General features: G+C 45.2%; 3 protein-coding genes and 1 pseudogene across 3 annotated transcripts; 2 read left to right on the top strand and 2 right to left on the bottom strand.

Moving 5' to 3' along the window:
- Nucleotides 1-941: 941 nt before the first annotated feature.
- Nucleotides 942-1,340, top strand: LOC116893630 (ubiquitin-60S ribosomal protein L40-like). Its single transcript, XM_032895343.1, has one exon. It carries the CDS (start codon nt 954-956, stop codon nt 1,338-1,340), a length of 387 nt encoding a protein of 128 aa, XP_032751234.1. The 5' UTR covers nt 942-953.
- A 1,414-nt stretch (nt 1,341-2,754) lies between these two features.
- On the bottom strand, nt 2,755-3,382 carry LOC116893629 (annotated as a pseudogene).
- Nucleotides 3,383-13,306: 9,924 nt separating this feature from the next.
- Nucleotides 13,307-17,293, top strand: Ubxn1 (UBX domain protein 1). The gene is made up of 10 exons (XM_032891553.1): nt 13,307-13,412; nt 13,498-13,583; nt 13,686-13,739; nt 13,828-13,934; nt 14,037-14,106; nt 15,123-15,314; nt 15,404-15,455; nt 15,772-15,888; nt 16,782-16,974; nt 17,149-17,293. The coding sequence occupies exons 2-10, from the start codon at nt 13,525-13,527 to the stop codon at nt 17,196-17,198; spliced, it is 894 nt and encodes a 297-aa protein (XP_032747444.1). The 5' UTR covers nt 13,307-13,412; nt 13,498-13,524; the 3' UTR covers nt 17,199-17,293.
- A 4,036-nt stretch (nt 17,294-21,329) lies between these two features.
- LOC116893628 (ubiquinol-cytochrome-c reductase complex assembly factor 3) lies at nt 21,330-22,128 on the bottom strand. Its single transcript, XM_032895342.1, has 2 exons — nt 21,926-22,128; nt 21,330-21,836 (listed from the first exon to the last, which is right to left on the bottom strand). Exons 1-2 carry the CDS (start codon nt 22,043-22,045, stop codon nt 21,687-21,689), a joined length of 270 nt encoding a protein of 89 aa, XP_032751233.1. The 5' UTR covers nt 22,046-22,128; the 3' UTR covers nt 21,330-21,686.
- Between the last annotated feature and the right edge of the window lie 2,733 nt (nt 22,129-24,861).

The raw sequence follows: 24,861 nt of genomic DNA, 5'->3' as shown, positions 1-24,861 counted from the left end.
TTCACATGTCCTCCCCTCACACATCCACACAAATATCTACATCCACATACATGCATGCACACCTTCATGTGGACGTGAACACATACCCCTATCAAGCATACACTTACATGCACACACACATGCACATGGATGTACACACAAGTGTTTTAGAATCTCCCATAAAAACACCTTTCAAGACTCAATAGTACTGTCCCCTCTGCCCCCTTCACTTTTAGGATACCAAGCAGACTCCTTGGTCTAGGAACAACCTCAGCCTCGGGCCATCAAAGTCTTTTACACTAGGTTCCGTTCCTGTTAGACTAGACTCTTCCACCCCTCAGTACATTATACCACTAGGACACTAGGACAAACCATAGCAAATCTGTCACAGCACCAGTGACAGCCCTAAGCCTGACTCCATCTTTTCTTTTCTTTTTTTAAATATTATTTATTTAATGTACATGAGTACACTGTAGCTGTCTTCAGACACACCAGAAGAGGGCATCAGATCCCATTATAGATGGTTGTGAGCCACCATGTGGTTGCTGGGATTTGAACTCAGGACCTCTGGAAGAGCAGTCAGAGCTCTTAACCACTGAGCCATCTCTCCAGCCGGACTCCATCTTTTCATAATCACATCCATTAACAGGAAGGATTTGGTCTGTCTTAAAACTTTCCCACAGGGGGTTGGGGATTTAGCTCAGTGGTAGAGCGCTTGCCTAGCAAACGCAAGGCCCTGGGTTCGGTCCCCAGCTCCGAAAAAGAAAAAAACAAAAACAAAAACAAAAACAAAAAAACACAACAACAACAAAAAAACTTTCCCAAAGGGCTGGAGAGATGGCTCAGTGGTTAAGAGCACCTGATCCGATGCCCTCTTCTGGTGTATCTGAAGACAGCTACAGTGTACTTATATATAATAAATGAATAAATCTTAAAAAAAAAAAAAAACTTTCCCACAACGAGCAGACGCCAACATGCAGATCTTCGTGAAGACCCTGACGGGCAAGACCATCACTCTTGAGGTCGAGCCCAGTGACACCATCGAGAATGTCAAGGCCAAGATCCAAGACAAGGAAGGCATCCCCCCTGACCAGCGGAGACTGATCTTTGCCGGCAAACAGCTGGAAGATGGCCACACCCTGTCCGACTACAACATCCAGAAAGAGTCCACCTTGCACCTGGTGCTGCGCCCTCGCGGTCGCATCATCGAGCCGTCCCTTCGTCAGCTCGCCCAGAAGTACAACTGTGACAAGATGATCTGCCGCAAGTGCTACGCACGCCTGCACCGCCGTGCAGTCAACTGCCGCAAGAAGAAGTGCCGCCACACCAACAACCTGCGCCCCAAGAAGAAGGTCAGATAAAGCTGGGGCCATACCTGGCCTGTGACCTGTGACCCCGGGACCAAATAAAGTCCCCTTCCAGTAAAAAAAAAAAAAAAAAAAAAAAAAAAAAACCTTCCCACAGAGCTGGGGATAGCTCATTCCTTTAATGCCAGCACTCAGGAGGGAGAGAAAGGCAGATCTCTGAGTTCAAGTCCAGCCTGGCTGGTTTAAGTAGCAAATTCTAGTATAACCAGAGCTATACACACACACACACACACACACACACACACACACACACACACACACACACACAGCTGAACCCTGGCATGTCACCATGGTTTCTCCTACCCAGAGTTAGTTTTGTTCCACCCTAGAAACTTCAACAGTCTATTAGTGCCATTTGAAGATTTCTAGCTCTTCCAACAAGCTCCAGATGGTAATTTCTTGAAATACCAATCATTTCTTTGGACACGGATGCCTTCTTCCCACCACCGAAGACTTTTCTTTTAAGAGGGAAACATTCATTTTTCTCTTTAATGTGTAGGGAATAATTCTCTTCAAAGAAAGGCTAAGGAATAAGGAAGCACCTGAGAAGGCCAGAAGTGCAAATAATGGTACCCTACTGTTAAGTAACAAAAAGGTGATTCGGATAGTACTAGAAGGACATGCGGGAAAGGGAGCAATGAAAAAAAAAAAAAAAACACAGATGATCAGCAAGAACCCTAAACGAATGGAAGCCAAAAGGAGGTCATGTTAATTCTCATTTTTCATGGATAATTGGTTATTTTGCCTCATCTTAGTTTTCAGTACACTTAAGTTCTAAGTCATGTTTTCACCACAGCTGGCAGCTGTAAAGGAAAAGGAAAGGGAAACAGACCTGCCTAGGCTGGGGCACCCAAGGGAAGAGGACAGCGTCAGGGAAGGAGGACAAGATTCGACGATGATGATCATCGTCGTGGTCTTTTCTTTTCTTTCTTTCTTTTTTTTTTTTCCCCCGGAGCTGAGGACCGAACCCAGGGCCTTGCGCTTGCTAGGCAAGCGCTCTACCACTGAGCTAAATCCCCAACCCCTGTTGTGGTCTTTTCTGATCCCTTTGGGAGAAAAACCTATATTTAGTAAGGTAGTGCTCTCCGTGTAAGTGCTATTCTTGAATTAGTGCCATCTCCCTTGTTTGTGTTGCTACACCGGTGAAAGCCTTTTCTCCTTGAAGGGAAGATGCTAATGTTTTTAAAGGAGCTATTACCAATACCAATACATTATTAATAGAACAGTACTTACACTGAGTTTAGCAAAATTATTTGTTGTAATAGGACCAGTGAAAAGAGGAAGGGACAGAGAAGAACCCACATCAAAGCATCAGAAAAGAGAGAATGGTGCTGGAGACAAGTGGTTTATTTAGTGAGCAGTGTTTTCACTCCTTAGGTTTTAAGCTGCATTTTGTCTTCAGAAGCTTTTAGAAAGAAAAGCGAATCAGGTCCACGCCAATGTCCATGGACTGCTTTTTCTGGAAGTTGCAGAGCGCTGGCGGTCACACTGAAGCGCTGCGGGAATTCCCACCTGGACTTTCCTCTCGGCAGCTTGCTTCTGAATGTGTTTGCTAGTGGAGGGCTTGAGTAAAGAACACGCTGCTGTTCTTGCCATTCCCAAAGCAGTGTCCACAAAAGCCATATCTGTCCCTTTGTTATTTTTGGTCCCAAAGGAGGATTCGTAATTATTGTATCAAATAACTTGGGCATTCTGTTAGATAATAAGTCCACATCCCACTGAATCATACCGACATTGGTTAACTCGAGCTCTTCCACATTCTTATTAAATATTCCCAGTGCATCTTCATCTATATCAAATCCAACGTACAACCTTGCTCGGAACACTGCAGCTCTGATGCTAAGCACTCCACAACCGCATCCTAGATCTGCAGCTGCTTCATTTTCCATGTCATCGTATGTATTATGGAGTGTATAAAGCATGCATGCTGCAAGGTGTGGCCTGGCGGGATACTGCTCTAGAAGTAACTTGGGCTTTTCCAATCCATCCACTTCTTGCAGGCGACTATCTGGTCCCTGAAGCTTTAACTTCTTCATCGTTTTCTCTTTAAAGTTTAGGCTCCTAGGGCTTAACAGCACAGGACCTGCAGGGAAGTCTACCTAACCCGAAACTCCCCAGCAGTGCAGGCAGGGGTAGGCGGAGGGTCGGGGACAGTCTATGAAGGACTCGGCGAGGGAATCCCATGGGCCTCGCGGGGATTGGGCCCCACGGAACCTAAGAGCTCCAGGAAAGCACTCCGAAGCTGCTAGCTGGTCCTCGAGGCCTCTCTCCGCAGCCCACTGAAGACTTTTTTTTTAATATTTATTTATTTATTTAACGAATATGAGCACACTGTAGCTGTCTTCAGACACACCAGAAGAGGGCATCGGATCCCATTACAGTTGGTTGTGAGCCACAATGTGCTTGCTGGGAATTGAACTCAGGACCTCTGGATGAGCAGTCAGTGCTCTTAACCGCTGAGCCATCTCTCCAGCCCCCACTGAAGACTTTTGATCTGGTTACCATCTGACCCCAATCTCTTGCAAAAGCCTCCCTTCTTCCTTCGAAGAAACTCTTACGTCTTTTATGTCCTTGGCCCATGACTTTTTATTAAATCAGCAACAATGACAAGACCTGTATTCTCTCCCTACCTCAGAAGACAGATCCTTGTTCCTTGTTAATGTTTTGATTTTCTGGTCTGTCCGTGGGGACAGTCTGATAGTTCTAAGACTGATAGCTTTGAGGGATTCTAAACTCACAACAGGGCTATTGTTACAGATGGGCACAATACAAGGCTGCCATCGCTTTGGAGCGGGACTATTATCTTGTCAGAAAGAATTACCATAAACCCTAGCTGTGATTGCTCCGGGCGTCCATGCTAATGAAACACTGTCCACGGCCTTCTGGAAACTTCTCCCAGAGTGCTGCCTCTTGGAATGACTGTGTGAACTCTCTACTGTCCACCTGCAGCAGCCATACCGAAATACAGTCTAATAACCTCTCAACTTCTTAGTCTTGGTGAACTCTTTCGCCTCCAATGTCATGACCTTTCAAAGTCACCTCACATAGCAGTCTGCAGCGAGAACAGGTAATTCAGCTAAGACTGGTGACACAAGTGTAATTTTAACACTTAGGAGGTTGAGGCGAGCGCATTTGGAGTTTGGATTAACCTGGACTCCATAGTGAATTTTGGGCTAGCTTAGGCTACATAAGCAAGCCTCTCTCTGTCTCTGTCTCTGTCTCTCAACCACAAAAGAGAGAACGGAAAAAAGGAAGAAATTAAGAGAAAGAAAAACAAAAGGAATTTCTCTAAGCAAAGCTTATTTATTTATTTACTTATTGTTTTTCAAGACAGTGTTTGTCTATGTAGCATTGGCTGTCCTAGAACAATCGTTGTAGGCCAAGCTGGCCTTGAACTCACAGGCCTGCCTTTGCCTTCCAAATACTGGAATTTGAAGCCTTGTGGCAGCACTGCCCAACGACACCTGAAATTTTTTTTAATTAATTAATTAATTAATTAATTAATTTTTACACTCCAGATATTATTCCCCTCTTGGTCCATCCCCCAACTGTTCCACATGTCATACCTTCCCCCAACCCCCAGTCTCCACAAGGATGTCCCCACCCCACCCACCCTCTCTAATTTCTATTGTACATTCCTCTTTCTAACTTCTTTGGCACAGTCTCTTGGAGGGTGCAAATCAAGAGACAGCTTTTCTTTTCTTTTGTGATGCCAACTTTCAAGCATTTACATTTTGGGTTGGGTTGGGTTGTGATTTTTTTTTTTTTCTGTCTTCGAAATCTGCATTTTTATTTGTAAGAACTGTATTTTTTTTTCTATATCCTTTAACTCTGGAGTTTTCATTTCTTCCCTTCTGCCCCCATAACTACAGTCACAGTTGAACTGTGTTATCAGTTAACTGTGAAATTCAGGAAAGGTGCCTTGATGAACAGATCAGGACAGGAGCTCCGACCAGTAGTCACTGTCTTCCTCTTCCTTAGAATAAGTAAAAATGAAACCAAACTTTCTTTCTTTCTTTCTTTCTTTTTTTTTTTTTTTTGACGTGTCTCCTGTGCTTTGTCAGTAGCATGAATTTCATTTTTTTTTTTTTTTTTTGGTTTAAAAAAGGCAACCTCAAAACACCAAACCTCTTTATTGTCAGGGAAAAGGGAACTGCAATGACTTGAATTTGAGGATGTGGGTACTGCCTCACTCACACACATTCTCAGACTGTGTGATGCCCTGCACACCTGTAGAACAGTTACATGTATGTGCGCCTGTATTTGTACCTGTTAGAACAGGACCTGCAGGGAAGTCTACCTAACCCGAAACTCCCCAGCGGAGCAGGCAGGGTGGGTGGAGGGCTGGGACAGACAAGGACTCAGCGCACACATACAGTACCACATAAAACAGTACAGTGAAGGTGGGCTCAAGACCCAGGCAGCTTCCTTCTCAGTAACAGGGCCCAGGCTGCCTTTCGCAGCACAACCCCACGGCTGAACCCAGGTCTCTCCTCAAAACCAGCCGTCTCACTCAGCAGCGCCAAAGGAAAAGTAGATGTAGCCTCCCTGCACAGAAACAGCTTTTCTTGTTGTTTTTAAATAAGTAAGTAAATCCACCATCTCTCTGCTCCAAGATGGCTGGTGTTACACTTTTCTACCAGACTGGTGCCTGCTTAGCTCACTGGCCGTGCTGCCGCCGCCGGCTGTGGCAGTTTCCAGTGTGGTGTTCTCAAGCCTCACTCACTCATCCTCCCATTCCCAAACATTCAGTGCCCTCCTCACTTAGGGGTTTTCAAAATGTTTAAATTTTATATTACTTTAAATATATATATATATAAAGGAAAATAAATATATATTTGTTTTATTTTCATGCATCTGTGTGTATGCTTGTGAGTTTCACACATGCTGTGTGTGCACAGGAATCTATGAAAGCCAGAACAGGGCATCAGATCTACCCACAGGAAGAAACCAAGTGTCCAAAAAGGGAAGAAACGAGATCCATCTGCCTCTGTGGTGCTGGAATTGAAGGTGTACATCACCACCACCACCGGGGATGGGGATATATATACATATATATATATATGTATATATATGTGTGTGTGTGTGTGTGTGTGTGTGTGTGTGTGTGTGTGTGTGAGAGAGAGAGACCTTCTGGAACTGGAGTTAGACAGTTGTGAGCTGCCATGTGGGTGCTGGGAATGCGCCCTGGCCCTCTAGAAGAACAGCTGATGCTCTTACCTGCTGAGCCATCTCCCCGGCCCCTTATTTTTAATTTGTGTGAGAGAGTGGAGGTCAGGGGACAAATTGAGAGACTTGGTTCTCTCCTTCTGCCATGTGAATGCCAGGGATTGAACGCAGGTTGTTAGCCTTGGCAGTGAGTGCTTTCCCCGCTGGGCCATCTTGTCAGCTGTTTTTTTTTTTTTTTTTTTTTTTTTTTTTTTTTTCTTTTCTATTTTTTGAGCTGGGGACAGAACCCAGGGCCTTGCGCTTGCTAGGCAAGCGCCTACCACTGAGCTAAATCCCCAGCCCCAATCAGCTGGTTGATCACACTGTAAACCCTGGCACTGTGTTATTTGCTGGGAAATGTTTTTAGTTGTGGGATGACTCAGTTTTAGCACATGCCTTTAATCCGAGAGCTTTCTGCTTGTATATTGTAAGCAGGATTAAATAAAGTCAACCCTTAGGTCAAGAGATGGAGCGAGCAACCAGTTGACAGGAAATGAACATAGAATTATTGAGAAAAAACATATAGAGTAAGGGGGAGTCAGGTTTAAACTGTACAGAAGTCTCCATGTCTTATTATATTGTAAGCAGGTCTGCAAAAGCCCGCAATTGTGTCCTGTTGCCTTTCTTCTGGCAGTAAAGAGCATCAGCTTTGAAGATAGGCAGAATAGGTGTGGAGAGATGGCTTGGCAGTTAAAAGTATATGCTGGGGGCTGGAGAGATGGCTCAGCGGTTAAGAGCACCGACTGCTCTTCCAGAGGTCCTGAGTTCAATTCCCAGCAACCACATGGTGGCTCACAACCATCTGTAAGGAGATCTGATGCCCTCTTCTGGTGTGTCTGAAGACAGCTACAGTGTACTTATATATAATAAATGAATAAATCTTTAAAAAAAAAAAAAGTATATGCTGCTCTGCAGAGGACCTGCACGCAACTGCCAGCACCACACAGTGGTTCGTAGCTACCTGTAACTTCGTTCCATGGGATCTGATGCCTTCTTCTGACCTCTGAGAGCACCGACCCTGCACATAGTGCAGGTACATACGTGCGGGTAAAACACTCACATAAAGTAAAGTGAATACATCTAATTAAAATAAAGACCACTTTATGGGCTCACAACCATCTGTAATGAGATCTGATGCCCTCTTCTGGTGTGTCTGAAGACAGCTACAGTGTACTCGTATACATTAAATAAATAAATAAATAAATCTTAAAAAAAAAAAAAAAGACCACTTTACACTTAAAAAATAAAAGATGGGCAGATTAGGCCCTATACTAAACAGGACTCTTTTTTTTTTTTTTTTTTGGTTCTTTTTTTTGGAGCTGGGGACCGAACCCAGGGCCTTGCACTTCCTAGGCAAGGCCTACCACTGAGCTAAATCCCCAACCCTCTTTTTTTTAGATTTATTCATTTATTATATATAAGTACACTGTAGCTGTCTTCAGACACACCAGAAGAGGGCATCGGATCTCTTTACAGATGGTTGTGAGCCACCATGTGGTTGCTGGGAATTGAACTCATGACCTCTGGAAGAGCAGTCGGATGCTCTTAACCGCTGAGCCATCTCTCCAGCCCCTAAACAGGACTCTTTAGAGGAACTGAAATGAGTGTGTGTGTGTGTGTGTGTGTGTGTGTGTGTGTATTCATTTTTTTTAAAGACTTATCTATTTTATGTATATGAGGATACTGTTGCTATCTTCAGACACACCAGAAGAGGGCATCAGATCGCCTTAAAGATGGCTGTGAGCCATCATGTGGGTGCTGGGATTTGAACTCAGGACCTCTGGAAAAGCAGCTAGTGCTCTTAACCACTGAGCCACCTCTCCAGCCCCGTGTGTATTCATTTTATATATGAAATATATACACACATACACACGTGTGTGTTAGATTGGCTTCCTTGATGGTCCAGGTAATTCATCAATGAGAATCACTCAGTCCACAAAGCTGAATGTCGCGACAATTCTGATCTGGCACTTTAGACCTAGAGGACTCCTGGAGAGTCTACATGGGAATCCTGGACATCTGGAGATCCTACACAAAATCCCTGCCATTCCCACCAAGGGCAGCTGTGAATGGCTGTGGGGAAGCATTCCTTAAGCTAAGCCTGAAGACCTAAATCCAATCCCTGGAACCCGTGTGGTAGATGGAGAGAACTGACTTCTGTTTCATCTGACCTCCACTGGTGTAGCCGCACATACATGCATGCAAAACAGTCGTGATAAATAAATCTAAAGAAAGCTAGAGCACCTGTCAATAGATAAGTATAACTTAAAAGTGAAATGAAGCCTATGCTTTTAAATCGTAAGGACTGGGAGGCAGTCAGGCACATATACGGGTTCCAGACCAGCCCGATCTATGTAATGAGTTCTAGACCAATTAGGGCTATATCATGAGACCATGTCTCAAAACCAAAAAACAAAAGAAAAGAAGAAAAAAGAAGAACATCAAGTCAAGCATGATAAATCACATAATCCTGTAATCCTAATAATGGGGAGGCTGAAGCAGAATGGCCATGCCTTTGAGCTTAGCCTGGGCAGGACAGCCAACTGGGCTACACAGGAATACATAATACACGGCCATTAGAAAAAAAAGCATGGCTGACTTCATCTCTGCTAGTTGGGGCTTGGGTTTAGGTCTTTTCAAACACTAAGCAATTTGGTTCGGAGCTAGTTTTTGAGCCCTCTGCCCACGGCCATGGAGGGGCCACCAGAGAAAGTCGACCCAGTTGTAGTCCCAGAAGCTCCTCAGATGAAAGATGACGAGGACGCGTCCGCTGATTCAGAAGTCCTACAACCAGAAACACTAGTAAAGGTCATGAAAACGCTAACCCCGGGCCCCAGTGCCGAACGGGCAGCACGTCATCACAGCCTCAGTCTCCGGATTCAGGGCAGGCCTGTGGAACAGATGTGAAGGAATCTTGAGGAAGTTCAAAGCCTTGCCCAAGAGAAGGGTCCGCACATTGTTGGTGGTGCTGAGAGATGCCGGGGCAAGGATGAGAAGATTTGCTGGGATTGAGCAGAGACAACAAAGGCTTGAAGGAAATGAGTAGGAAGGGAAGAGTGAGCCACTCAGACGTCTCTGCGCTTTCTGCCATCGTCAGAGATGGGATCCGTCTGAGAATGCTAAAATCCGGAAGAATTAGGACAGTCGGTTTATGTACACTATCCTTGCTGCTCATGATGCCACGCAGCAGACCTGAAAGCTGGTTTTTGTTTTTTAAAGATTAAACTTTTCCTGGTGCTGGGGAACACGTCTTGTTAACCTTTCAACTATGTAGGAAGTGTGACGTTTGAATTCATGTGAAGGACTTAAATTTACCCAAAGTATGGAGAACGAGTTAAAGCATTCTGTGAACTTTAGAAGCCTCAAGCTGGGGGCTGAGAAACATTGTAACTAGAATTTGGGGTAGTTTGCTTTAGAAGGTAATTGGAATAGGTCTTTGGATTTTCTAGTTTGCAGAAATGTGTAATAAAGGCAATTTTGTTATCTTTAATAAACACACAGAACAGATTAGAATGAGCCATTGGAGATGGGGGGTTGTTTTTACAGGAACACGTGTGGGTACGCACACTCCTGATGTCCAGAGTTCAATGTGTGTTGCTAACCCTGTTTATTTCTGCTCCAGGCAGGGTCTCCATGAGCCTAGCCGGTCTCTCAGCTCCTGGTCCTGCCTCGCTTGTTGCCCAAGTTTTGATGCCACAGGCTTGACAGCAAGATCTAGAAAATGCTTGTCTTGATTTTGTGTTTGTTCATGCTGTGTAATAAAAAGAACAATTGGTTGATGTATTCCTAAATTACAAAAAAAAAAAAAAGAAAGAAAAAAAAAAAAAGAAAAAAAAGAAAAAGCACCAGGTGATGGTGGCTCACCCCTTTAATCCCAACGCTCAGAAGGCAGAGACGGGTGGATCTCTGAATTCATGGCCAGCCAGGGCTACACAGCAAAACCCTATCTTGAAAAAAGAGACTTGTAGGGTTGGGGATTTAGCTCAGTGGTAGAGCGCTTGCCTAGGAAGCGCAAGGCCCTGGGTTCGGTCCCCAGCTCCGAAAAAAAAAGAACCAAAAAAAAAAAAAATAATGGAGAAAAAAGAGACTTGTAAGCAAGCAAAGCTTGGTAGTCTAAAGAAATGAGAAACCCTTAGAGCTACCAAAGGCGAGGGAAAAGGCAGGACATTTCAGGCAGAGAGCTGGTATGGCAAGCCCAAAGGCTCAGGGCCCGGTTTATACCATGTACAGGTTATCCTGAGTGGCTGGAGAAGAAATGCACAGCAACACTAACACGTCATACTGTCTGTCCAAGAATCAACTACCATGGCTTTATAGATCCTGCTCTTGAGGAAAGGGGTAGATCAAGGGGTAATCAAGGATAGATTACCCCTTTGGCAATAGGATGGAGGGTGGCTAGATCCAAGAGTATGAATCATCTATGGCTCCTAATAAACACTGCTAGGCTAATTTACCACTGAGCTACATGCCCAGATATCAAAAATTGTTTTGGGAGAGGGGATGCATGGGAGACAGGTTCTTATTATGTGAATCTTACTGTCCTGGAACTCCCTCCGTAGACCGTGCTGGCTTTGAACTTACAAAGTTCTCACAGGAGACTTAACTGCCTTTGTCTCCAAAGTGCTGGGATCAAAGGCGTGCACCACCACATCCAGCCTTATTTTAATTAATTATAATCAATTATTAATTAATTATAATCATAATTTTAATTAGTTTTGATCATATTTATCGATGTATTATGGAAGTGGGGCCTTGCATGTCATTCTTGTTGGTAAAGGTCAGGAGATAAAAATACTACTTGGTAAATAAGAAATACCCAAGTTAATAAAGATGGAGGAAAAAAAAACAATATTATAGTTCCAAAAAAAAAACTTGTTGGTCTTTTAAAAATAAAATACATGTCATATGATTTATCAAAAAAAAATACTACTTGGACAGGGTTGGGGATTTAGCTCAGTGGTTGAGCGCTTCCCTAGCAAGTGCAAGGCCCTGGGTTCGGTCCTCAGCTCTGAAAAAAAAATTACTACTTGGAGAAGTAGGTTCTCCCCTTCCACTCGAGTTGTAGAAATCCAACTAAGATGTCAGGAGGCAAGCTCTCCTACCAACTGAACCTAAGATTTTGGTTTTTGAAGTCTTGTAGAGACCAGGCTATCCTGAAATCAAGATTTAATTTAAAGTAGCTGTTCCATGCCTTTGATCCCAGCACTCTGAACAAGAGAGGCAGATGCAGGTTGGTGTGTGAGTTTGAGATCGGTCTCAAAGCTTGGTCCACATGGAAAGTTCTAGAACAGCCAAGGCTTCATGAGATCGTGTCTCAAAACAGCAAAGATAGTGACGATGACGACGATGATGAACAACATAGACTCAAGCATGCTAGGCCAAAACACCACTAGATCTGCTCCCTAGCCCCTGACAAGTAATTTACTAACAACATGCATAGTGGTTATTCTTCCAATTTCTTCCTCCTCCTCCTCCTCCTCCTCCTCCTCCTCCTCCTCTTCCTCCTCCTCCCCTCTTCTCCTCCTCCTCCTCCTCCTCCTCCTCCTCCTCCTCCTCCTCCTTCCTCCTCCTCCTCCTTTCTTCTTCTTCTTCTTCTTCTTCTTCTTCTTCTTTCTTCTTTAAAGGTTTATTTATTTATGTGAGTACACTGTAGCTGTCCTCAGACACACCAGAAGAGGGCATCAGATCTCATTACAGATGGTTGTGAGCAACCATGTGGTTGCTGGGAATTGAACTCAGGACCTCTGGAAGAGCAGTCAGTGCTCTTAGCCTCTTAGCCGCTGAGCCGTCTCTCCAGCCCCCAATTTCTTCTTTTAAAATTACATAATCGGGTTGGGGATTTAGCTCAGTGGTAGAGCGCTTGCCTAGCAAGCGCAAGGCCCTGAGTTCGGTGTCCAGCTCCGAAAAAAAGAAAAGGAAAAAAAAAAAATTACATAATCACCACTAGGTGGGGTGGCACATGCAGGCAGATCTCTGTGGGTTTGAGGTCTGCCTGGTCTTGGTATTGAGTTCCAGGACAGCCAGAGCTATATTGTGAGACCCTGTCTCAAAAAGACAGAAATAGAAGTAAAAAAGAAAACGGAAAATTAAAAAACACAGGGAGGCAGTGGTGACACACTTTGATCCCAGTACTGCATTTGAGAGGAAGAGGCAGGTGGATCTCTTTGTATTACAGGCCAGCCTGGTCTACAGAGAATTCCAGGACATCAAGTACTATGCAGAGAAACTCTGTCTCAAAACACCAAAAAAGGGGTTGGGGATTTAGCTCAGTGGTAGAGCGCTTGCCTAGCAAGCACAAGGCCCTGGGTTCGGTCCCCAACTCCAAAAAAAAGAAAAAAAAAAAAAACAACAACAACAAAAAAAAAAACACCAAAAAAATAAATAAAATAAATAGATAAATAAATAAATAAAAATGAAAAGAAAAACGAAAAAGAAAGAAGAGAATAAAATTGTATTGCTTATCATGAATGCTCCGACTCATGTGTTTAGGTCAGAGGACAACTAACAGGAATCCTTTTTTCTCTGGTATCAAACTCGTGGGTCTTAGGAATCGAACTCACATACTTCGGTTGGGCGGCAAGCGCTTTTACCCGCTGATCCATGGCACAGGCCCTCTTTTTAATTTCGAAAGCCCTACATGCCGGCTCAAGCCGGTCTGGACCTTATTCAAGGTGGGTGGGTCTTCTTCCTGTCAGTTTCGGTCCGCAGATGTCCCCGCCCACCAGGAAGGATCTTTCTGGCTCTCGTCGGCACCCGTCCACTCTGTCTCCACGTGACACAAACAGACAGGGCACTTCCGCTTCCCGTCCGCTCTCCTCACTCAGTGTCTACACCCCCCGTCCCCGGGTCCCCCGCCCGGTGAGTTAGCGAGCGCCGGGAGGGCGGCGTCGCGGGCGGAGTCGCCCCGGGCTGACCCTTGCCACCTTCCTTCTTCTCACCGCAGGTCCCCGCGGTAGCGGAGGCGGGCGCCATGGCGGAGCTGACGGCTCTGGAGAGCCTCATCGAGATGGGCTTTCCCAGGGGACGCGCGTAAGGGAACCTCCCTCTAGCCTGTGGTGGGAGGCCGCGGGCCTGCCCGGCCTCACTGTCACCATGGCTGGTGGGCGCTATTCACGGTGTTTCTGCCCTCAGGGAGAAGGCTCTGGCCCTCACAGGGAACCAGGGCATCGAGGCTGCGATGGACTGGTGAGCGACTGGCACGGGTGGAGGAAGTTTGGGGGCCGCTGGGAAAGGCGGCCTCAAGGCTAACCCCCTGCCAACTTTCTCTGCCCAGGCTTATGGAGCATGAAGACGACCCCGATGTGGACGAGCCTCTAGAGACTCCCCTCAGCCATATCCTGGGACGAGAACCCACGCCCTCAGAGCAAGTTGGTCCTGAAGGTCCTGACTGGGAGACATCTTGTGATTCTAGCTATCTAGTGAGGGCCTGAGGAAACCAGAATGCTTTCACTATAAATAATAATACTAGTTGCTTGTTTGTAGGATCTGGGTCTGCTGCTGGAGAAAGCAAACCCGTTTTGACTGAAGAGGAGAGGCAAGAACAGACTAAGAGGTAACTGTGCAAGTTCAGAGTGTGTGTGTGTGTGTGTGTGTGTGTGTGTGTGTGTGTGTGTGTGTGTGTGTTTTGTTTGGAGCCTGCCTCACTCTTGTCCAGGCTGAACTCTGGATCCTGCTGCCTCAGCCTCCAGAGTGCTGGGATTACAGGTCTTCACCACTGTGCCCTGTATTATTTTTTGAGACAGGGTCTAGCTGTGTACCTCAGGCTGGCCTGGAACCTAGGCTAAACGCAACGCCACATTCTTCTGAGTGTTGTGATCACCATAGCTAGCCCATTAACACACTTTCCCAAGGGTCATGGGTCATCTTCCTTTCTTCTCAAATACAAACACAAGTCTGAGGACAGAACCTGGCCTTTCCAGTTAGTGGGTGTTGGGGGAGTCACCAGGAAACATCTCATACAGCGCAAGACTGTCTCTAAACTCCTGCGTGGCTGCAGACTCCCCTGAAATCCCAATTCTATGGCCTCTACTTTGCAAGTGCAGGGACTGTAGGTATTCACCATTATGCCTGACTCTTGTCTGCCCTTTTTAAAAAAAAAACAAAAAACAAAAAAAGGCCCCATGCATGATGTATGTGCTCTAACACTGAGCTACCTTTTTTTTTTTTCTTTTGGTTTTGGTTTTGTTTTTTTCAAGCCAGAGTCTGTCTCTATCCCAGGCTGTCCTGAAACTGGCTCTATAGACCTGGCTGGCCTCAAACTCAAGAAATCCACCTGCCTCTGCCTTCTGAGCACTGAGGGGTGCACTGCCACCACCTAGCTTGCCCTTTTTATGTTACTGTCTTGGTTTTGTTTTCTTTCTTTTTTTTTTTTTTTTTTTCGGAGCTGGGAACTGAACCCAGGGCCTTTCGCTTGCTCGGCAAGCGCTCTACCATTGAGCTAAATCCCCAACCGGGCTTTGTTTTTTTTTTATCTGTCTTGGAACACAATTCTTTAATCTGTTAATTCTCTGTTTAAACTCACCTTCCCACTCCATATCCAGCTTCAGCTTTTTCTTCTCTGCAAAACAGAATGTTGGAACTTGTGGCGCAGAAGCAGCGGGAACGTGAAGAAAGAGAGGAGCGAGAAGCTTTAGAACGAGAGAAGCAGCGGAGGAGACAAGGGCAAGAGCTGTCAGCTGCACGACAGAAACTACAGGAAGATGAGATGCGCCGGGCGGCTGAGGAGCGCAGGAGGGAGAAGGCTGAAGAGTTAGCTGCCAGGTCTGAAGACTCATAGGTCACTAACAGAGGAAGAAATGAAGACTTGCCTTGTCCATGTCTGACCTATCTTCCTCCTGTCTCTCTTCTAGACAAAGGGTTCGAGAAAAAATTGAAAGGGACAAAGCAGAGAGAGCCCAGAAGGTGGGTGATGAGGAAGTCTGTGGGTATAATGGAATAGGTGGGTCAGTTTCCTTCCCATTCTCAAGGAAAAAAACCATGTGCTTAGCATGATTTTTTTGAGGCATAGTTTTACTCTGTAGCCCAGACCAGTCTCAGACTCATGGCGCTTTCCTGCCTCAGCCTTCCAAGTACTCTTAACTAAAAGCTGTGAGTCGCCAAACCTCATGTAGGTTTGGTGTTTGTTTGTTTGTTTTTTACCCGTGTGCTAGAGGTTGAACCTTTATACATGCTAGACTAGTGTACTACCCCTGAGCTAGTATTTCATTTTGTCTTTCAGTATGGTGGTACCGTGGGTTCTCGGTCATCCCCACCAGCAACAGATCCAGGTCCTGTTCCTTCTTCTCCCAGCCAGGAGCCCCCTACTAAGAGGGAATATGACCAGTGTCGCATACAGGTACTGTTTTCAAGTGACCATCTTGCTTCTGGAACTCTGTGTTGGCTTATAAAGTGTCCAGCCCAGAGCTGTTGACACTTAAGTCCCCTTTGCCAAATCTCTCCCTTCTTTGTACGTGACTTTTGAAATCCTATCTGCTCTACTCTTTGGAGAGATCAAATTTCACCTGCCTGTCTTATTTAAATCCTTACTTCATTCTTACTAAGCAGTTTTAGATTCATTACACGGCTGTTTTCATAACATGGTACTTACAATGGTTTGTAAAAGTAATTCCATCTTGGAAGGTGGCAGGGAGTCCTTTACCATCACCTACTGAAGCGGAGTACGAGTGATTGTTCATCGGGTCCTTTAAATAGTATTTGTGCTGGTTCAGATGCTCCGAGGAAAGCAGGGCCAGCTGTAGTACCTCCTTTCCTTTCTTGGCACTTCAGACAGGGTTTCACTATGTAGACTAGGCTGATCTTGAACTTGGAGCTACCGCTGTCTCTTCCTGAGTGCTAGGATTACAGGCATGTGCCACTCCACCCTTTTTTAGTCTTGGGACTGGGTCCTGCTGTACTGGCCTGGAGCTGACTATGAAGATCAAGCTGACCTCTAACTTCTGGTGAACCTTCTTCCTATTTCTTCTGTGTGCTGTGATTATAGGCATTGCTATTACCTGGTCTCACCCTGCTTATTCATAGTTCTGTTTTAACACAGGGTCTTGTGTACCTGATGCCTGCCTTGAATTTGTTCTTCCAGCCCTGGAGCTCTGTGCAGACCAGGCTCATCTTGAACTTTAAGAAATCTGCCTGTACTGCTTCCCTAAGTGCTCAGGCTATAGGCATGAGCCCCCCATACCTAGTCCTCAACAGCTTCAGTGCTCATAGTACTGCATCTCTCTTGCCTTCTAGGTTAGGCTGCCTGATGGGACTTCACTGACCCAAACCTTCCGGGCCCGGGAGCAGCTGGCAGCTGTGAGGCTCTATGTGGAGCTTCACCGTGGGGAGGAACCTGGACAGGACCAGGACCCGGTGCAGTTGCTCAGTGGCTTCCCCAGACGGGCTTTCTCAGAGGCTGACATGGAACGGCCTCTGCAAGAACTGGGTATGTTATGTGAGACCAGGAGTCGGGGCTTAAAGGAATGAGGGGTAGTTGGATGGGTTGGGATGAATAGTCAGTTAGGATAGAAGGGGTTTAAAGGATATAGTATGTGTCCAGAAATTTGAAAGCCCAAAACCTAAGTATCCTTGTAATTCAAACTCTTTCTTCCACCTTTAGGACTCGTGCCTTCTGCTGTACTCATTGTGGCCAAGAAGTGTCCCAGCTGAGGGTCCTCCATCCCACCATCTCTGTCTGACCTCTTCATCTTTGATAAAGCACTGACATTTCCTTCCTAATAAATAGACCCTTTGAGTTCTGTATATGCCTGTGTCCTTTGAGTGACCAAGAAGGGCAATATGAGAAGATAAAGGGAGGGCAGTTGAAGTAGGACCTCTGTCTTCAGTTTGCAGTAGATTTTTCTAGGCTTGATTAGCTGCTTGGTAGTGGGGATATTTACATGGCACCTTTTGTTCATAAGCATGAGATAGTATATGAAGGTTTTTATTTGTTTTGAGACAGACTATTTAGCTCTGTCCATTCTGGAACTGTATAGACCAGGCTGACCCTCAAACTCACATTCAATACTCATATTAGGCAACTGATAGTTCCAGGGAGTCCGATGGCCATTTTGCCTTTTGGGTACTAGGAGTGCACATAGTGCACATGAATATATACAAGCATTCACGTTTTAAAAAAATACCTTAAGTATTTTGAGGGGCTGGAGAGGTTGGCTCAAGTGCTTAAGAGCTCTACTGTTCTTGAAGAGGACCTGACGTCAATTCTCTATACCCACATCACATGATGGCTCCAAAAACTAACACCTGTCTTTCCTGGGCACATGATACACATATATACATGTAGGCAAAACAGACAAATGCATCTTTAGAAAAAATTTTAAGGGGGCTGGAGAGATGGCTCAGCAGTTAAGAACACTGACTGTTTTTCCAGAGGTCTGAGTTCAGTTCCCAGCATCCACATGGTGGCTTACAACCATCTGTAGTGACAGTGTACTCAATACATACATAAATCTTGAAAAAAAATTTTTTAAAGCTGGATTATGGTGGTGGACACCTTTAATCTCAATACTCAGGAGGCAGAGGCAGGTGGATTTCTTGAGTTTCAGGCTAGCCTGGTCTATAGAGTGAGTTCCAGGACAGCCAGGGATACAGAGAAATCCTGGCTTGAAAAAGTGTTTTGAGTCCTGCATGCATACCTTACTTTTTGCCACAGTACTGGGGATTGAAACTGGGGCTTGATGCTTGTTGAGGAGCACTTAGCTATATATTAGTCTACTTTTTCATGTGGGGGTCGTTTTTTAAAGATTTATTTGTTTATTGTATATGAGTACACTGCAGCTGTCTTCAGACACACCAGAAGAGGGCATTGGGTCCCACTACAGATGGTTGTGAGCCACCATGTGGTTGCTAGGATTTGAACTCAGGACCTCTGGAAGAGCAGTCAGTGCTCTTAACCACTGAGCCATCTCTCCAGCCCTCATGTGGGGTCTTAACTGTATTTCTCATGCTGGCCTTGAACTTCTGTTTCTGCCTTGGCCTCCTGCTGGGATAACAGGTCCCATAGTTAAAAGTGCTATATATAAAGGCTAGATTTAATATTTTAGATCAGATCAGCAAATTACAGGGCGTTGTCCAAACTGTCATTGGTAGCAAATATAAGAACCTGTACACCCACTTGGGAAGCCGAGGTCCAGGTATTTTTATTTTGTTGAGAAAGAACCTCTCTGTAGTTCTACCTGTCCTAGAACTCAGATCTACCTGTCTCCTCCTGAGACCTGAGATTAAAGGTGTATGTCTCCATGCCCTGCTTGACTCAAGACCTTATCTAGCAGACTTAGGGAGCTTTTTCCTCTGCCCTAGTGTCTTGTCAAATCTCTACTGACTTGTCCTTATTCCTGGGTGCGGAGAAGAGGCCACAAACCAGCCATTAATCACACTCACTGTGTAAAGACGACCGCTCTCAGTGTATAGCCCTGGCTGTCCTGGACCTTGCTTGTGGTCTGCTGCTGTTTCTACCCCAGTGCTGGAATTACCAGCATACTATTTCTAAGTTATGGGGAATCAAATTTGCAATTTCATGTATGTTAGCTGAGTACTCAACTAGGTGAATCCTCCTATCTCTAGCCACAAACATATTTTCGGTTGCAACTGTTTGAAAATTATAAGTTGTAGAATAGATAAAGCCAGGAGTAGTAGCACAAGCCTGTAATCCTAGCACTTGAGAGGCTGAGTTGGGATGACTAGTTTAAAGCCAGCCCGGGACACGAAGACACAAAAGAACCTTCACTGAAAAATGTTTTAAACGTACAAAGATCCATATACACACATATATGGGCTAGAGGTGTAGCTCAGCCATGGGCAATCTTTATTAGCATGCCCACGGTGCTGAGGCTTAATCCTCATAACAAACCAAAAAAAGATTTGTGACCTGCTTGATTTCTGAAGTTCCAGCTGCTGTGGCTTTTTTGTATGCTTGGCTTTTGTGTGCCCCCAGGCCTGCTTCCATGGTTCGTGGCATTTCCAAAAAATACTATACTGTGTGTGGATTCAGACACAGAAAGCATGATACTGTAACAAAACCTAGGGAATGAGGACCCACTATATTCATGTATTCATTTATGTACGGCTACACCAGTGGAGGTCAAATGAAACAGAAGTCTGTTCTCTCCGTCCACCATATGGGCTCCAGGGATTGGATTTAGGTCTTCAGGCTTAGCTTAAGGTGCCTTTCCCCACAGCCATTCACAGTTCCCCTTTGTGGGAATGGTGGGAATTTTGTGGTAGAATCTCAACTCTAGTCCAGGACAGCCTGGGATATACTTTATACCTTCAAATACGTTAAAATTCTGACCCAGACTCCAAGTGCTGGGACTGAGGCAGAAGCCACCACGTACTGCTACATTTTTCAGCTGTCTGCTTTTACCCATTTCAAGATAGCTACGACCTTTTTGTTTTTTTCTGAGACAGGGTTTCACTGTGTGGCCTTAGCTCTCCTGGAACTACCTTAGTACACTAGGCTGGCCTTGAACTCAGGTATCTGCCTGCCTCTGCCTCCTGAGTGCTGAGATTAAAGGTGTGTGCCACCACCGCCCCCTGGCTAGTTATGAACTTTAGAGGACAGACCGAGACCCTAGTTTGTTGTTTTTGAGAGCAGGTTTCACTCCTCTGGCAGGTCTGGAATGTACTATACAGACTAAGCTGGCCTCATAGATATCTGCCTGCTTGCTTCTCCCAAACACCTGGGGCTAAAGATTTATAACAAGAGAATGGCAATATCCAAACTCAAAGAGGTTTTGTATCATGTTTTAATAGTTTCCTTTTGAGGTGGTCTCATTGTGTAGGAGCCCAGGCTTGTCTTGAACTTGCTATCTCCCCCCCCCCCCCTTTTTTCTTTTTAGATAGGGTTCCTCTATGTTAATTCTTGACTGTCCTGGAACTCTGTTCTGCAGACTGGGCTGGCCTTGAACTCAGAGATCCACCTATGTCTCCACATCTGAGTAGTGAGGATTAAAGGTGTGTGCCACCACTACCAGGCTAAATCCCCCCCAAGAGCTGGGGACTGAACCCAGGGCCTTCAGCGCTAGGCAAGTGCTCTACCACTGAGCTAAATCCCCAACCCCAGGCTAAAATTTCTTACCTCATCTTCCTGAGTACTGGAATTACAGATGTGTGTTATGCTATGTTTGAACTAATGAACGATCTGGACTGACAAGCAGTTCCAGTAATAGTAAGTCAGCTTGTTTTAAGAGCCTTGAACCCAAAGTAAATAGTAACTAGAAGAGGCATTGAAACAGTCAAAAGACCCTTCTCGGGGTTGGGGATTTAGCTCAGTGGCCCTGGGTTCGGTCCCCAGCTCCGAAAAAAAAGAAAAAAAAAAAATCCTTCTCCAACTTTGCCTCAAGGACAGAAGTTCTGCTGGTATTCACTGCAAACCTGATATTCAAGGATAACTCTAATTTGAAGATTATGGCTTGGAGCTTCACTCCTTTATCCACAGTATTTGGGAGTGGAGGAAGAATCAGTATTTTCAATCTTGGTTGGGGATTTAGCTCAATCTTGCCTAGGGGAAGCGCCAAAGGCCCTGGGTTCGGTCCCCAGCTCCGAAAAAAAAAAAGAACCAAAAAAAAAAAAAAAAAAAAAGGTCAATCTTGACGACATATCAGATTCCAGACTAGCCTGGGATATATTAGACACTGTCTTTTAGAGAAAAGTTTGGGTAGGTAAGATGGCTCAGTGGGTGAATGCACTTGGCCTACAAGCCAGATAGGGTGTATAAGTAGAGACAGTCTTCCCAAAGTTTTCATTGACAGAGCACACAAGCACAGACACACAAAAACAGACTTTAGGAAAAAGTCTTTTACCGACAGTTGCAGAAGCTAACTCAGATCACGTGACCCATTTTGAATAGTCAGAAGACTTAATTGGACTTAAGAACTGTGCAGGGGGAAGGGTCCACAGCTCTCTAAGCATTAGATGTCCAGCTTCGAAATCCACTTAATGGGTAAACTGCATTTATTAATTCCTTTGGTTCCACACATCCGACCCTGTCACTCGATGTGCTCATTAAATGCATTCCCCCAACCGCAGCTCCCTGTGCCTTGGAGAGAGTCCTGGTATGTCTCCTGAATCCCGACTTCATGTCCGGAGCACCAAGAAAGGTGCCTTACAGATTCCCACGACCATGGGCAAGCTCTGGTGTCATGCTGACCTGCCGTCGCCTCTAACTGTCCAGTTCCTCCTCCAGGCCACGTTCTCCTTCGTGGCTGCGGCGTCCTTCAGGGTAGCCATCACCAGTTCCTTGGTCCTGACTGCTTCGTCCCTGCGCCGCGAGTCCCTTTCCGGCATCTCCTGTGGGCAAGAAGTATGTTTGCTTCCCGGAACAAAAGACAGGGACTCTCCCTACGCACACCCACCTCGGGGAGTCCGGTTGTTTCTACCTGCAGCATTAACTGCTTCTGTAGTTCTCCTGGGGTCACTAAAGCAAACAGAATAGAACCCACGCCAGCTCCCGCGCCTAGCACTGCAACTACAGCCAGTGCTTTACGAGCCACCTCCATGGCGAACTACACTACAAACGAGACGCCGTCCGCATCCTCCCGCAGCCTAGAAGGGAGCCATGACATCTCACCGATTTCCTACGCGGGCTAGAGCGACCTAGGGGCGGGGAGGGGCCTGGCCTAAAATCATAGAGAACAGCTGGGCTAGAGAGGCCGGTCCCGAGAAGTGTTTCGACTTTTGCTGCTCTTTTGGGTAAAACACTCTCACACACACAAAATAATGGAAAAAAAAAAAAAAAAAGTTGGAGCTGGAGAGATGCTTCAGAAGTTAAGAACACTGGGCTGCTCTTCCAAAGGACCTTGGTTCAGTTCCCCAGTATCTCACAATTGTCTGAAACTCCAATTCTAAGGGATCTGACACTCTCATACAGACATACGTGCCAACAAAACCAATGCACATTAAAAAAGAAAAAATAGCGCTAAGTACCATTACCTTCCAAGAGTACATGGTTGCTATGGATATTACAATTGCCAGCATTTTCCGAGAGGGATAGCACATACCTTGGAAGACAGAGTCAGGTGAATCAAAGAATTCAGGGTCAGCCTGCTCTACAAAGTGAGTTCTAGGACAGCTAGGACTACGCAAAGAAACCCGATCCGGAAAAAGAAACAAACCAAACCAAAAAAAGCATTGCCAGTTTTCAACCCCTGGAAGTTTCAAATCAATAAAAGACTGTTCAGCCAGTGTTTTACGTATACAATGTAACCTAACGGCTAACACCTGAGATCTCAATACTTAAGGAAGGTGAATCTGAACCATTTTGATTTGGAGGCCAATCAAGGCTATGTTGAAAGACCTTGTTTCAAAACAAACAAAGCACATAGGGGTTAGGACAAAGAACAATTCAAAACCATGTGTACAGGATAGGAAACAGATTTTTGTTTTCTCTTCAGAGTATCAGGCAAGCTTTATACCACCATATATATGCTTATTTAATCTGCCCCCCCCTTTAAGGGCTTGTAGGATTTCACTTTGTAGTCCTGATTGCCCTAGATCTTTCTATGTAGACCAGGCTATCCTTGAGGTCTCAGGATTTTGCCTGCCTGTGCTTCTTTTTTTCTTTTCTTTTTTTTTTTTTCTTTTTCTTTTTTTTTTGGAGCTGGGGACCGAACCCAGGGCCTTGCACTTCCCAGGCAAGCGCTCTACCACTGAGCCAAATCCCCAACCCCCTGCCTGTGCTTCTTGAGAGCTGGAGTTTAAGGCTTATGCTAGCAAACCTGGCTCCTCTTCTTCGTCGCTGTCATCTTCGTCGTTGTCGGAGTCGTCGTAGCAGTAAACAGGTTCTTAATTCTCTTCACTGGTTTTGAAGTCTAAGAAACCTTGTATTTACAACCTCCTGCCTTAATCTCTAGAATCCCTGGGGTTTACAGACCTGTACTACTTTGCTCACAAATCAGAATATTTTTTCAGTCCCACAGATGGAGTCAGAACCTTGTTATCACTCTACCACTGAATGACAGATCCAGTTTAATTGGCTTTCCTTCTTTCCTTCTCCCTTCCTTCCTTCCTTTCTTCCTTCCTTCCTTCCTTCCTTCCTTCCTTCCTTCCTTCCTTCCTTCCTATGTAGACAGGGTCTCACTATGTAACCCTGGGTTTTACTTTATAACTGGCTGGCTGGAAACTTGCTATGTAGACCAGGTTGGCCTTGAACTGACAGAGATCCATCAGCCTCTGCCTTCTGAGTTCTGGGACTAAAGGCATGGGCCATCATGTGCCTTTAAGTGTACTTTAAGTAAACAAGTAGCCTGTTGCTTTTTCTCCTTTGGCATTGGTGGGTTTTGTTTTACTTTTAAATTAGAAAAGCTGCAATTTTTCATAACCTGCTAAATTATAGTCTAGAGAAGAAAATATTCCCTAGATGTGTTATTCTCAGAAAATTGTTCTTTGTATCTTGGTTTCTGTATTAGAAAAATATGACTTGGGTTGGGGATTTAGCTCAGTGGTAGAGCGCTTGCCTAGCAAGCGCAAGGCCCTGGGTTCAGTCCCCAGCTCGGGGGGGGGGGGGGGGGGGGAAAAAAAAAAAAAAAAAAAAAAAAAATATGACTTATCATTTCCTTACACTGTTTAGGCTACAGAGATGAAGGTCTAATCATGTACCTGCTGAACCATCCCATGTGCCTAAAAAATGATATTCGTTACAATAATGTCTCATAGTTTAATGATGCTTGAGTATATACATCGTGTTTGTTTCTTTTTTCTTTTTTTTTTTTTTTGAGATAGGGTTTCAGAGTTTTTCTGTGTAGCCCTGGCTGTCCTGGAATTCAATTTGTAGACCAGGCTGGTTTCGGACTCAGAGATCTGCCCACCTCTGCTTCTCTAGTGCTACCATTAAAGGCAAGTAGCACCAACACTTGACTGATATTGAGACTATTTTAAAGAATTCGTCTGATATGCAGATATGCAGAATGGTAGCGGTACATGCCTTTAATCCCAGTACTTGGGAGTCATAGGAAGACAGATCTCTTGAGTTCAAGGCCAGCCTGGTCTACAGAGTCAGTTACAGGATAATCAGGGATACACAGCAGAACACTGTCTTGAAAAACAACAAACAAACAAGCTCTTGGCAGGCTAGGGGAGAAGGCTCAGTGGTTAAGAGCACTGACTGCGTACCAAGAGGACCTGGTTTGGTTTGATTCCCATCACCCTCACGGTGCCTCACAACCATCTGTAACTCCTGTCCTGAGATATCCAATGTCTTTTTCTGGTCTCCATGACAGAAGACACACATGAAGGCAAAATACCTGTACTCATAAAAATAAATACAATTTTAATAATAAAAAGGGTACCTGGTGGGCTGGAGAGATGGCTCAGCAGT

Source organism: Rattus rattus, chromosome 2 (genome assembly GCF_011064425.1).
Source record: "Rattus rattus isolate New Zealand chromosome 2, Rrattus_CSIRO_v1, whole genome shotgun sequence".
NCBI lineage: Eukaryota > Metazoa > Chordata > Mammalia > Rodentia > Muridae > Rattus > Rattus rattus.
The sequence above is the reverse complement of the archived record's forward strand: the minus strand, read 5'-3'. Positions and strand labels throughout refer to the sequence as shown.

Bases quoted from the DNA above. Each gene is read 5' to 3' on its own strand.
- LOC116893630 (XM_032895343.1), top strand. From the start codon at position 954: ATGCAGATCTTCGTGAAGACCCTGACGGGCAAGACCATCACTCTTGAG.
- Ubxn1 (XM_032891553.1), top strand. From the start codon at position 13,525: ATGGCGGAGCTGACGGCTCTGGAGAGCCTCATCGAGATGGGCTTTCCC. The intron at 14,107-15,122 runs GTAACTGTGCAA...TCTGCAAAACAG, and splicing joins AGGCAAGAACAGACTAAGAG to AATGTTGGAACTTGTGGCGC. The intron at 16,975-17,148 runs GTATGTTATGTG...TTCCACCTTTAG, and splicing joins ACGGCCTCTGCAAGAACTGG to GACTCGTGCCTTCTGCTGTA.
- LOC116893628 (XM_032895342.1), bottom strand. From the start codon at position 22,045: ATGGAGGTGGCTCGTAAAGCACTGGCTGTAGTTGCAGTGCTAGGCGCG. The intron at 21,837-21,925 runs GTAGAAACAACC...TCTTGCCCACAG, and splicing joins AGAAGCAGTTAATGCTGCAG to GAGATGCCGGAAAGGGACTC.